Source organism: Oxyura jamaicensis, chromosome 1, assembly GCF_011077185.1.
Source record: "Oxyura jamaicensis isolate SHBP4307 breed ruddy duck chromosome 1, BPBGC_Ojam_1.0, whole genome shotgun sequence".
Lineage (NCBI taxonomy): Eukaryota > Metazoa > Chordata > Aves > Anseriformes > Anatidae > Oxyura > Oxyura jamaicensis.
In genome coordinates this window covers 195898835-195911996 of record NC_048893.1, presented here as the reverse complement: position 1 = coordinate 195911996, position 13162 = coordinate 195898835, and the positions used below count along the sequence as shown (strand labels likewise).

Sequence of the window (13162 nt, the reverse complement as noted above, 5' to 3'; positions counted from 1 at the left end):
GATGCTACAAGGCCCAGGAATGATGCTGCACATTCTGGACTGCCATCTACTGGCATTTGCTCTGCTAACTACTTACATAAGCTAATCCTCAGAGCATCTTGCCGTTTCTCCGATGTGTGTATTTATGACATGCGGTCTGAGTATGAAGCTTTTTACAGGGTGAAGAGAGAAATTTGCTCAGGACTGTTCCAAAATGGAATAAATAAAAATAAAAATAAAAATAAAACAAGTGTTTAAGCAGTGTTTTTCTAGTAGAAACACCTACTGAATGAAAAGAAGGCAATGATGTGACCTATTTTGTGTAAATTTTATGCAGATTAAATCTAGAAAAAAAAAAAAAAGTTTGACTGGCCTTTGTGCTGTTACAATTTACACAACACATGACTGATGAAACAGCAAATAATAGTTTCAGGATAGAACCATGCTTTGTATTACCTCAAGCATACCTTTCTGGAAAAGCATCCTGGCTAACTTTATGGCCAGTCTTTAATTTGTAGTGCAGAACAAATGGCAAAAGAGCACAGATAAGCATTTTTATTCCTTCCCCTTATGCTGTTATTTCATGATCATGAGTTAATGGATACCTTATAGCATCTGGCTTCTGTTTGGTTAGTCAGACAGTTAACAAGGGCTACACTGAGACATAAATTGAACAATAACAAAATATATAGACATTTATAAGTCTCATAACATTAAGAGTTGCATTAAATCACAGTGAAACAGATAAACAAAACATTGGGGAAATATTCCTTTGTTCAGTATATGTGAGCACATGCCTGAAGATTGCCCATCTGAATATTTGAGTTTTGAAGGCAAGATGTGATTCCTCTTTAGGACGCAATAGGGATGTGTCTCCATGGTGGTGGGGAGAGGATGAAAAGACAGGAGATGACAAGGCAGAGGAGCCAAAAGAAGTTCTACATAAGGACTGGAGAAAACAGAGCTAGACAGAAAGCTTGCATGCATGTAGTTTCCAAGCCAAATGCAGACTGGGGAATGGGTTGAGATTCACCAGCCAAGACTCCCTTGTTTTCATCACTAGTGCATTTCTAGGGACATAGGACTGTCCATTCTTTATAAATAAATTACTAGAGCATTTCCCACAGCCTGAAACCCCTGTTCTCCTTTTAACTGGGTTGAACTACAAAAAAGTAAATTTTTTACAAAGAGAAAACAATCATAAAAACAACAGTATAGCTCTACTTTGTGTTTATAAATGTAGGTCTTTCCATCTTGCTACATCTTCCTTCCTGGTGAATTCTGAAAAGAAACTTCTTAGAGCTGTCAGGACAGACTGAGTTCTGCACACATGAAACTCTGATGGATAACCACCTATAGCCTCCAAGGGAATCTCACTAGTTTTAAGAGACTGGGGAAAATCTCATTTGAAAGAGCAGTCTCAATGGATAAATTTCTCTGATAAGCTTTCTTCTCTCTTAAAAAAAAAAAAAAAAAAAAAAAAAATTATTCATGAGATTCATATTCATAGGAAACTTATCACTTAAGAACTCCAGCTCCTTAAGAAATCTAGGTTATATCACCAGCTCTGTCACACATTTTCTGTGAATTTGTGGTCAAATCACTTAGAAAAATGATATTTCTCATCTCCTTCCTGTCATCCAAAAGTTCATTAGGCAGCAAAGCAAGTTGCCTTTGTGTCTGTCTTTAGTGACTTCAGAGGCACATTCATGCCTCCAGGGTGTGATTCAGCCCATCCTAATGCAGAAGCAGAACATTAAGTTGAACACTCTTAATTTTGCTTTCCTTGCTAACTGCAGTACAGAGACAGTTTTTACATTGATTTTTTTTTTTTTTACACATTTTCTTTCATTGACTTAATCAATGGAGAGGGTTTGGTACCCCTTAGAAGTACACCTCACCTACCAGATGTCTGGTTTCGAAGGGCTGAATCACATGCGGGAGATGCCTCTCTCTCTCGATTGCAGAAGTTGCTCTAAAGCGCTGCTTCAATCCAGCAACTCGTACACAGCTAGTGCTGGCAAAGTGAATCTCCCACTCAATTCCTTCATTAACAGAGAATCTCATGTTCTTCTACCTCATTCACAGCAGAAATGACTGCTTTCAATAACTTTCTTCATCATTTCTGTCCATGAAACAGGAACACATCTCCAGGATGAAAGACTTCTCAAAGTTTCAGTGTCACGTGTTTTCTCTTAAGATATCTCACTCAATATTGAGACCTGTTATTTTTCCATAGTTTTCTCATTAACTGCATTGATTACCTGTTAACCACAGAATCCTATGTTTTGAATACATCTCTGTTAGTTTGGAGTATTGTTCGGGTGTTTTGTTGTTTTGTTTTGTTTTGTTTTCAGAAAAAAATAATGCAAAGCACTAGACAACACACTTTGTTCAGACTCTCAGCCTCATCTGAAGTACATATGAAACAACTCCTGGGAGTCTGTTATTCTTTTTCATTTTTGTAGACCCCATCAGCTGTGCCACAAGACGGAACCACAAAACCATCTAGTTTGATCTTCTGCTTGTTATTGTGTCATTACCTTTTCCTCCATCCTGACTGCACGTCAGACAGGTTTTCCTGAATGTAAAGAAGAAATGTGTGTTAGTACCTGTACTAAGTGCCTACAGGTTTATTTTAGCAGAACATGGGGAAAAAATATTAAAATATAAGAAAGTAAATATTAGAAAATAAATAAAAAAATAAAAATAAAATAAAATAAAATAAAAAATAAAATAAAATAAATAAAATAAAATAAAATAAATAAAATAAAATAAAAATAAATACTGGTCAAATAGTGGATGCACTGAAAGCTAGTATATGAGAGTTCTTATGATGACCATGGCATCTTCATGGTCATTATAGGACCTACATCCTTAGGTAACGAATAAGTTGTGTTTTTTAAAAGATTCTGAGCAACACCTGAGTAACACTGATGGTCTGTATGGTCACTTTTAGCCCATAGCAAATGTGAAGGAGTTTGACTTACAATTATCTGAGTATCATTTAAAGTTACTTTGAGCTACTAGGTACTTAACTACTGATTTGAGTATTCTCAAAGTGGACTGGCAGTTTCCACTTCCAGTCATCTAATGGTCATCTGATTAATAATGCCTTGTTATGTCATGGTACTTTGTGAACCCAGAACATTTATATAAACAATGCTAGATTCTGACAATATTTAATACTCCTATCCCTCTTTCTGCCTCAGGTCCTTTTCCAATACCCATGACTATGGTACCTCAGATTCCAATACATGTACATCTCCACAATATTCCTGTGAGAAACGCAGTATTTTCCCATTCTGCACATAAAATGTCATCAAAACATAGTAAAATTAAGTGATTTGCCCCCTTAATCTGGCAAAGCACAGACAGATATTTTCAGAACAAAAGATAACTTTTTTTTTTCGTATTCCAAGTCAACAGTTCTCTCCTTCCCACATGGGGAGACAAATTTGCAATTATAGCTTTGTTCAGTAGTCTGCTGAAACCAAAAACCTCCATCAGCAACTTCAGTAGCAGATTTAACTCCATTTGAGTCCTGCTGCATTGGTTGGTAACACTGATTTTATCTTCAGTGAGCTTTCAAGTGCATAAATAAGAACCAATGCCTTAGTCCAAATGGACAGCTTCAGACATCCACAAATGTATCATCTCAAAATGTTCACCATTATTAGAGGTGCCTTCTATGAAATTTACAAGCTCATATTAAAATCATTCATTAAAATAATTAAAATTAATGTATATTATTGCAAGAAACATTATATTGTATATTTCATTTTCTCCTTTCTAAATAATAATAATAATAAACAAAATACCTCTTTTCTGTTTGATTTTTTTTCTGTTTTTACAACTGCAACTCTGCTAACAAAAAGTGTTTTATACAGGTAATCTGTACTCGATCTGAAGAGTACAACAGCCAACAGTCTTTATGCAATGCCACTAGTGAAGGACCTATACTGCGAAATCCTGGGAACAATGACAAATCAAGGACTCCGAGGCTCCCATCTTCAGCTGAAGTTGAATTTTGCCTGTCACTGACTCAATATGAATCTGGATCCATGGATAAAATGGCCAATTACAGCTTCCGGAACACTTTGGAAGGTAACATATTTTATTCTGTTTTGCTATTTCTAACAGTAACTTGAATTTCTCTAGGATTGGAGCCTTTAAACTTTGGACAGTTTTAGCTGGTTCCATGAAGCAAAACTAAAGGAAAAGCTTCCTCCTGTAATAGTAACATAGAAAGACCCACGTTAAAGTTGATAAAAAAATAGAAACTGCAGGATAGATCAGACCCCAAATCCATCTATGAGATATTGTCTCCTCAATAGTCAGTACCAGGCATAGAAATGTAATGCTGCATAAAAAGAGATCCTCTAATAACCTACTTACCCATGATCATAACCACATCCATTTGGGTTACAGGACTGTCTTAGGGTCAACATTATACCTAAAACATTATCTTTAGTATCTCTTCCTAAACTGTTTAGTTATTCGTCTTAGTTATCAAACTATCTACCTTGTTATGAATGTTCCTAATTTGCTAAGAAACATGGATTCTTTTGTAAATGGAATAGTTATTCTCAATCATCTATCAACCTAATCTCATTTGCTAAATTGCTAATAAACAAGGATAGCACATTATAGCTATCAATAAACATTGCTTCCCTGCTGTATTATATAACTACTGAATCAAATAGGACATATTTACATCGATATCCCAGAGATTTTTGCTTGCAAGGAAGCATGCAAGTGTCAAAACAATACAATATAGGTGTTGGCATGAGGATAAGAAAACAAAGCTTTTAATATGTTCAGTATTGCTCTTAATGCAGTGTGGAATGCCATAAAGTTATCTTGGGGGTGGGGTTGGGGGGGGGGAGTGGGGGGGGAGGGCTTAATGCAATTATTCAATTTAAAAAATGTGGAATTTGTGTGCTGGAGTCATAAGAGAATATAGACATAGACTCCAGCTTTGGATAGAGTTTTGCTTTCTACCCTTGAAACCAGAAAACAAGTGAAGTATGGAAAAGAAAAAGGTGACATAAATGAGTACAATTTTTGTGCATTTTTCTCCATGAAGTATGTAAACAAAGAGTAGAATAGGAAGAGTAGAGAAAAAGGAATTGAAGTAAACAAGTCATGAAAAAATGACGTGCTGTCAGTATTGTAGACAAAAGCATAGCCATAGTCTATGGAAGTTAAGCAGAGCCATGGATGTGTTTACTGAGTGGGCAGAATCAAAATGGACCCCTCACTTTCAAAGGTTATATTTCAGTATCATGACTGCTCTTTAAATAAGGATAATTCAGTACTTGCATAAAAAGAGGAAAACCCGTGTTTGGTCAAAGTTGAGCCTAAACTGACAGCTAAACAAAGCCATATATCAAGTACAGCCTTTTGAAGCAAAAGAAAATATACAAATAACATTTCCATATGAAATCAACAGTAGCTATCTGGGGCAAAATAAATAAATAATTAAATAAAAATAAAAGTCAATAACATTTGACAGAATTGTGCAATGACCAGGAATGTACCTACAGCTTCCAGAGAGCCAGGAAATGATTATTTTAGTTCTAAAATCAGAATCAGTGCTCTGTCTGAATAATTTATCAAACCCTTTCTCTATCATTGTCTCTTGTCATGTTAATTTCATGGCAGTCATGGTTGATCATGGCTTTATTGCTGTCATCTGTCAGTCATACCATGGAGAAGGTCATGTTTTAGTCTGAATTGTGCCAATGTTACTGCATCTGGAAGGAGATCTTGTAGATCAAATTTTCTTCCAAGTAAGTTCTGTTCTGTGTAACAACCCTTCAGAACTGAAGAGTGTTCAGCTTTCTCCTTAGTGAGGTGGTGAAGCTCCATCTCACCACCACAATCGTTCAGATGCATTAGGCAGGCACCGTTAGGTTCTGGTGCATTTCATGTGATTTAGACAATACTTCCAATAGACTGGAGACAAAACTACATGTTATTGAGGAAGGACACAAGTCAAATGTGATCCAGAAACTTATGTCGTTACAGAAGCAGTGCATATTATCTTGGGCATGGTGTTGCATGTCTTATGGATGCATCCATTTAGTCCAGAGCAGGGGCAGAGCAAATTCATTCCTGTCTTATTGGTCCATCCAGATGTGCCTTCCCTAGCATGTACCACAACCCTTTCAGAGCACCTGTGTGATTCACATGTGATTCAAGGAGAGAAGAAAAGAGATGTAACTCCTTTTCTTTGGCAGTGAAGGCCATTTCCAAGTCCTAGAATCCATGTGAAGGGAAGCTGGGAGGCTGCAGAGAAGCTCAGTGAGGAATGACTGAGGCAATGAATGTCCTCTCCTTAGAAATTTTGTAGACGTGAAACCAAAATCCAAAACAATCCAATACTCTCTCTTCTAGGGGAAATCCTGTTAGGTGACTATGTTGGCTTGTAGTCCAACTGCTAATGCACTTACTAGATGCCTTATTGTTGTTTAACTCTAATAGCCCAGCTTAAGGAGATCTACAGTGCTCAAGAGGTGTTGTGGAAGAAAATAAAGGTCAACAGAGTGCAGAAGCACTGCAGCAGCACATAACTACATGAAAATAACTCCTCCTTTTTCCTTTTAGCCTTGTGGTATCTTTTAAACTCAAAGAGCTAGTCCACTGTAAGGTTTTGGTTTTGCTTTTTTTTTTTTTAATATAAAACAATGATTCCTGTCAAAATCTTGAATCACCCCTTTTCTTCCATATATATAAGTAATTGTGAATGACTCCCTTGTTATAAGTGCAATGTACGAAAGATAAGACAATGTGTATTAAATGGCCTCATAGTATGAAAGCTCTTCTTACCTCAATATTTCACAAGGTTTCTCAGCCATAAAATGTCTTCATTTTCATTAACACAAATATGTCTCAATATATTGTCAGGGTTGGACCCCTCTGTTTGCTCTTGATTCATTAAGCATTTTCTTATGCTAATGACATTACATAGTCAATACATATTGACTTTAATAGTGAACAAATGCAGAAAAAATAATAGCTATGGACAGAATGAAGGTGAGGGCTGTAACTTGTCCAAATTGACCCACTTTGACAGTACCGTCAGGTTTTTGTTTGTTTGTTTGTTTGTTTTCCCAGGTACATTCCTCATTTGTTTTACAATCATTAAAATAGAAAAGTAATTACACAACAGAATTTCAGAACACTAGGCAGATTTTGTCCATCAAATTAAGTTACTGCCTTCCTGTGTGCAGAAGAAGTTGTATATGTATACTACAAGTCTTCTGAAGATTTTGAGAGACTTTTCTATTCCAATATGCCACTAACTCTTCTATGGTATCACAGGCTGAAATTCCCCTGTACAACTAGAACTTTAAAGAACGTGCTTTTGATTTTCACTCTTGGTGTACAAGAGCACTCTTATAGCATAAGAGTGCATAATAATGGCACTCTGTTTAAAGAGGTCATGTAAGTTTTTGAAAAAAGATGGGAAATAAAGCATCTCAGAAAATATCAGCACAGAAGATTCCAAATGCAACCGTGATGTTACATTTCTTTCCATAAGAATATTTCTTTAGAGCTAGTGATTGCTGGAGTGAAACTTTGCCCACAACATTCCATGATAAGGGCATTTTTTGGTGATGAGCCTTTCGAAGTGCAAGCCAGACCCATCTCAGTAGGTGTTTATCTGTGTTGCTATAGAGATGGAGCTTATTCCATCAGACACTGTCATTCTCAGATTTTTTTTCCTTTGAGGATATTTTATTTTTGACCTGATGTATTTCAACACTCAAATTTATACTGCAGTTCCATAAACATTTCAGTCTATTCATCTAAAGAGAGACTGGGCTGCAATACAACATCAAGAATATATGTTTAAGGTTGAAAGGGATGGTGGGAAGTTCTTAAACTAGCTTTACTGCCAAAACCAAAAACAAACAGATAACAACAATAACAAAACACAAAACCCGCTGCTGCCACCAAAAATAAGCACACATATTTTGTTTGCTCCTTTCTTACAAGTGGTCTGTTTGTTGTTGTTGTTGCTGTGTACATCTGCCAAGCTTAAATTGCCATTTTGCTTTCATTGTGCCAGTGCCCACTTCTGTGATGACATTTCTCACAAACCTCCTAGTAGTCTGTAGTTCCTAACATTTACTTCCTTTTCTAAGTGAAAATCTTTTCAAGCCTTCTTTACTTGTTTACACAAGTTTGTGCCAATACACCTAAGGTCAAATTCTAATCTCCTTTAGATCCAAAATAAATCCAAGGTAACTCCACTGACTTTAGTGGAATTACTCAGGTCTTACAAAAGATGACCAGAACCGGGCCAGTGACTCTAATGGAGTGGTTCTTGATTTACATCAATGTGGGATATGCTATTCAGTTTTAATTCTGTAATGGAAAAAGCTGTGATCACTTGGAATAATTAAGAACATGGTAAGGCCAGAGAAATCCAGTCCTACACATGTTGTTGTGCACTTCTGGGCAAAACTTTATGCTCTTCTATGCCTGTTCCATGTAAAGTTGAACAAAGACAAACACCTTTTTACCCATCTGAGAGGTAGGTATCAGCACCTTTATGAGCAGGTGCTAACAAGGCATGATGGATCCTTGTTTGACTGACAGAAAATACTGCTATATGGACACAAATGATGTCATTTAAGAGTAAGCACATCTATGTAAAGGTAAGGTCAATATTGTTCATTAAAGCATCACCCCACTGAACGTGAGAACACAGGCTGTCCTCAATCTGGGATAGGAGAGTTTCTGCTGTTCAAAGGCAGGTTGCACATTGCTCCTTGAAGAGTAATATTTTAAATAAGATTTGATTAACTGAGAAGCAATTTTGAATGTATCAGACACTTCACAGATGCAAGAAGAGAGTACAGAAAATCAGTCCACCTCAGTCCACTTTATAAGCAACAAGTAAGATCAGAAATGGCTTAGCTGACTGCATGTGAAATAGTTGGGTTTCTTCTTTGTGCAGTTCAGTTTTGGTGTGACAGATTAATGCTACCTCCTAAAAATTAAAGATGACCAAAAACTTAGAATTTCCTCTTTTTTGTGAGATAATTCCATATATGAAATTAATTTATGACAATTTCAAATAAAAATCAGCGCTTCCTGTTTCATTTTTTAAATTCTAAAACTGTATATCACTTTCATTATTCATGAATTAACTCATGACACATGGTATTAAGTCAAGCCATGTCATAGAATTCCATTGTCTGTCACAATTATGGATTGTTACTGCTATTTTGTCATGAAATAATGGAATAAAACATCAAACACTTCAAAAATGTAATTTCATTTTAATAGGACATTTTACTTTTTTTTTTTTTCTGAAATTATATGTTTTCATGTGGAAAACTTTTCTCAGCATTTTCACTGTGATCCATACAGCTAATGAAAAATAGCTTCTCAAAATGAAGTCTTCCAATAGAAAAATTCTAATTAAAAAAGTTTTAGCCTACAGCCAACATCCCTTACCCAGCTCAAATTCTCAGTCTCTGGGTAAATTTATGCTGCACATTGAAAAAGGGCTGGCAAGTCACAGAGGGTCATTACCAGTGAACCAAAAAATCTGTTCAGTCCAGACCACAATGAAGCTCTACAAGAATCATTTTAAGTAAAAACTAGATGGTGACATGGTCTAAATTAAATAACCACAAACTTTCATTTACAACAGCACCTTAGGCAAAATTGCTGTTCCTGTAGCTACCTTACTCAGGAAAGATTACAGTAATAATGTTGCTTGAGAAAATATGCAAGGTTTAACCCTGAAAATTTTCCTTTGACATTGCCAATGGCTGAAAAACATCAGCCTCATAAGCCAGAAGAACATCACTACCTTCAAAGACAAGTAAGGATATGGCCTTAACATTTTTATATCTGTATCTTTACTTCTGTTTTAAAGTAGGTGTATCTGTCTGACCTGAACTTCTTTAGACTACATTCTACAATTTTAGACTACATTCTACATTTATTTAAGAATATATAGTCCCCAGGGAGAGTGGGACTAAGTATACCAGTCGGCTGGACTTGGACATGCAACAAAGCAACATGCAAAGCAAAATTTGGCCTTTAAAGTCTCTGTTGCCACAACCACAGACCTAGAAAGTCATACAAAACTAAATTTAATTGTATAAGAAAATCAGTTTTGCAGTTAGGAAAAAAAAAAAAAAAAAAAAAAAAAAAAAAGTTTTGCAGTTAACAACAAAAAGGCTAAACTGCTATAAATAGCTCAGTGATATTAATGATGTCACAGACTTTAAGCAGTCCCACTAAAACTATCAGAGGAGATAAGAGGAGATAGGATTATTGGAATGGTTTCACCATTCCTATTGCACTGAAGGCTGCTAACACTCTGCAAATTCTACATACCCTTTGCTAAGCATATAGAACTTCAGCCAGTAGCAATGAGCACTTCAGGAAAACACTATTTGCTCACAATACATAAAGCTTTGCCCTTGCTGATTGTACATGGACTTCTATGGCCTCTGTTATTAGACAGTAAAATCTGTAGTTACTATAATTAAACACTCTATTAAAGGACATATATCTGACCCAACTGCACGTTTAATGAGAACCACCTATATATCATCTTAAAAATGTTAGGCTGCCTTAATTGTGAGTGACGACATAATTAGCTCCTCCTATAATAAAGTTTGGGCTAACTCCCCATCTGATTTAATTTGGCCTGGCTCCAGTGAACCTACTTCAACCTCACTGAATCACTGTCAATGACTTACAAGGCTATGAGCAGGAGCAGAAAGTAGTTGAGGCATAGAGCCTGACAGAGTTCAAGAGCATTTAGACAACGCTCTCAGACACATAGTCTGATTTTTTGGGTGATCCTTTGGGGACCCAGGATTTGAACTCAATGATCCTTGTGTGTCCCTTCTAGCTGGGGATATTCTATGATTCAATGATTCTATGATACTTAAAAATTGTGATTCTTCTCTTGTTGAAAAAGGAGCTCTAGTAAAACTTCAAGTTACTTCAGTGATATATCCCCTTCTGGCTATTTCTAATACACCATAATTAAATGAGAGTTTAAAAGGATGTCTGAATGTTACAGCTTCCTGTACAGGCCAGATGATTTAATAGCTCACCACCACTGGGGGCAATCCTAATTCTCTATGCAATCTCCTCCATCCTCCAGTCAGTCACTTTTTTGGTACCAGCTCCACTACTCATAATATTCTTACATAAGATACTGAATCTCAGTAGCCTAGATAATTAATAAAAACAACCCTCAGGGTAGTTTTCTGTCAGGGTAGTGAGTTCACAGAAGGTCTGGCAAGAGCTGCAGTTAATGCATAGGAGTGGCTGTGAAGGTATAGCATGGGGCAAGGCAGGCGTATGCTCCATTTCAGCTCACTGCTCCTTGTAGATCTGTAGCCTTACATTTGCAATAAAGGTGATTTTTCTGCAGCTACTTCAGCAAAGTGTCCTGTACTTTGAAAATAATCTCATGTTTTCACATATGATTTTTAATTGGCTCTACCCCACTTCGTAGTATTATCCTGAACAGCTGATTGTGCTGAAGTCTTCTAGAAAGTCTGAGAGAAAAGACGAAGACCCAGACAAATAAAATAAAGTGATATCACACAATGTTTTTATTCATGATAGCTTTATATGGAGTTTATATGGAGTTTTCATAATAAGATACCAGATATTAAAACTTCTCATGTGCATGGTTAGCTATGATGTCACCTTTGAGACTGACTGAATGCACCCCAGTTAACTTGGAGGTAGGGTTATCAAAGGTGTCTGACTTACAAAGCTTATGACCATTGCAACAAATTGCAGAAGTGCAGAAATTCCTTTGAAGTTGTCCAGAACCAGAATGTTCTGTATATTTTTTTTTTCTAAATTACTAAATAAAACATTTGTAGTGCAATAAGAAATTTGAAGTATCCACATGTGGTATAAGACATGTAGCCTTCTACTTAGACCCTGCATAAAGTTTATTATACCTTTAATATATCAAGATGTAGCTGCAGGATGTAGGAGAGTGTTTCAGAACGATATACAGATAGATCTTTTCCAGTTAACATTCATTGAGATTCACTTGTAAGAGGTATTGTTGCATCAGATGATCCCAGTGATCACCTGCTGTGGCCATCAGTAAGAAAGGTCAAAATTGTTGCCATCAGTTCCTATGAATTCTGGTCAGATTGTAAATGTACATTATTCTTCACAGCACGCTTGGTAATATTTTGTCCTGCTATTTCCCCTGGGTGACAGCTAGGTAGTATAGCATTCACCATCAGTCAACTTTCTGTGGGCAAGAGTTTCTCTTTGAGAAAGTCTGCCCATTGTTTTTTATGTCACCATGCAGCATCTTCAATAATCCTGTTACACGTCTGATGCACTTAACACCTGCAGTTATCTGTATGCATTGACATGACTCTCTCTAAAACCCAGATTAACCCCACCTTGAAGTCTTACAAACTTCATCATAAGCCAGGTCTACCCCCTCCAGCTCTCCTGATTATGCTCTGTTCTCTGAATTCTCTTGAACTTGTCAAAATGTTTGTGATAATATTGCAATCAAAAAAGATGGATAGTTGTTATGGTATGTTGGTTCCTAGGTGCTACAGCTATGATTTGATCCTTAGTATGATTAACAAAGGTTTTATGCCAGAAGATTTTCCTTGGAGAGGTTAATAGATAGGGCAAAACCTGATGAGGGAATTTAGAGGTACAAAGAGATGAAAACAACTCACACAGCAGATCAGTCTCAGTGGGGTCTGAAACCCAGGTTTCCAAGTTCATAGAATATGATTCTTCCAATAAAGCATCTCTGACCATGTATCAATTAATATTTTGTGTGACACAAGAGCAGCAAATCCAAAGAGCAAAACAAAACTGAGTACCTGACTTCCATGTTATATATGAAGGTTTAGATGAAAAAGGTTTTTTATTTTCAAACCAACTCTAGTTCAGTGCTGTGAACTGAACACCCACTGACCTTACATTTCCTCCAAAAGGAATCTAGTACTAAGTCAAAAGTTGCCCTGTGATGTGAGTCATTGCAGGAAACAGAAGGACTATTGGGAAATTCACTTCAAAAGAATACTGCTGCTCCTCATTCAAATGCTAGTTCTTAGTCCAAATAAGTAAATAAAGCATGTGTTTAAAGTGTGTGAGGCATTGTCTAAGGAGGAAAGCTAAGAATTTTGGGGCT

The 13162-nt window shown here is 36.5% G+C and overlaps 1 protein-coding gene across 1 annotated transcript in view; it reads left to right on the top strand.

Annotated features, from left to right (window-relative positions):
- TYR (tyrosinase) overlaps window positions 1-13162 on the top strand; it is a 57878-nt gene that overhangs the window by 7196 nt on the left and 37520 nt on the right. The window contains exon 2 of the mRNA XM_035329184.1: window positions 3870-4086. Within this exon, the coding sequence (XP_035185075.1) occupies window positions 3870-4086 (217 nt within the window). The remainder of the gene's footprint in view (window positions 1-3869; window positions 4087-13162) is intronic.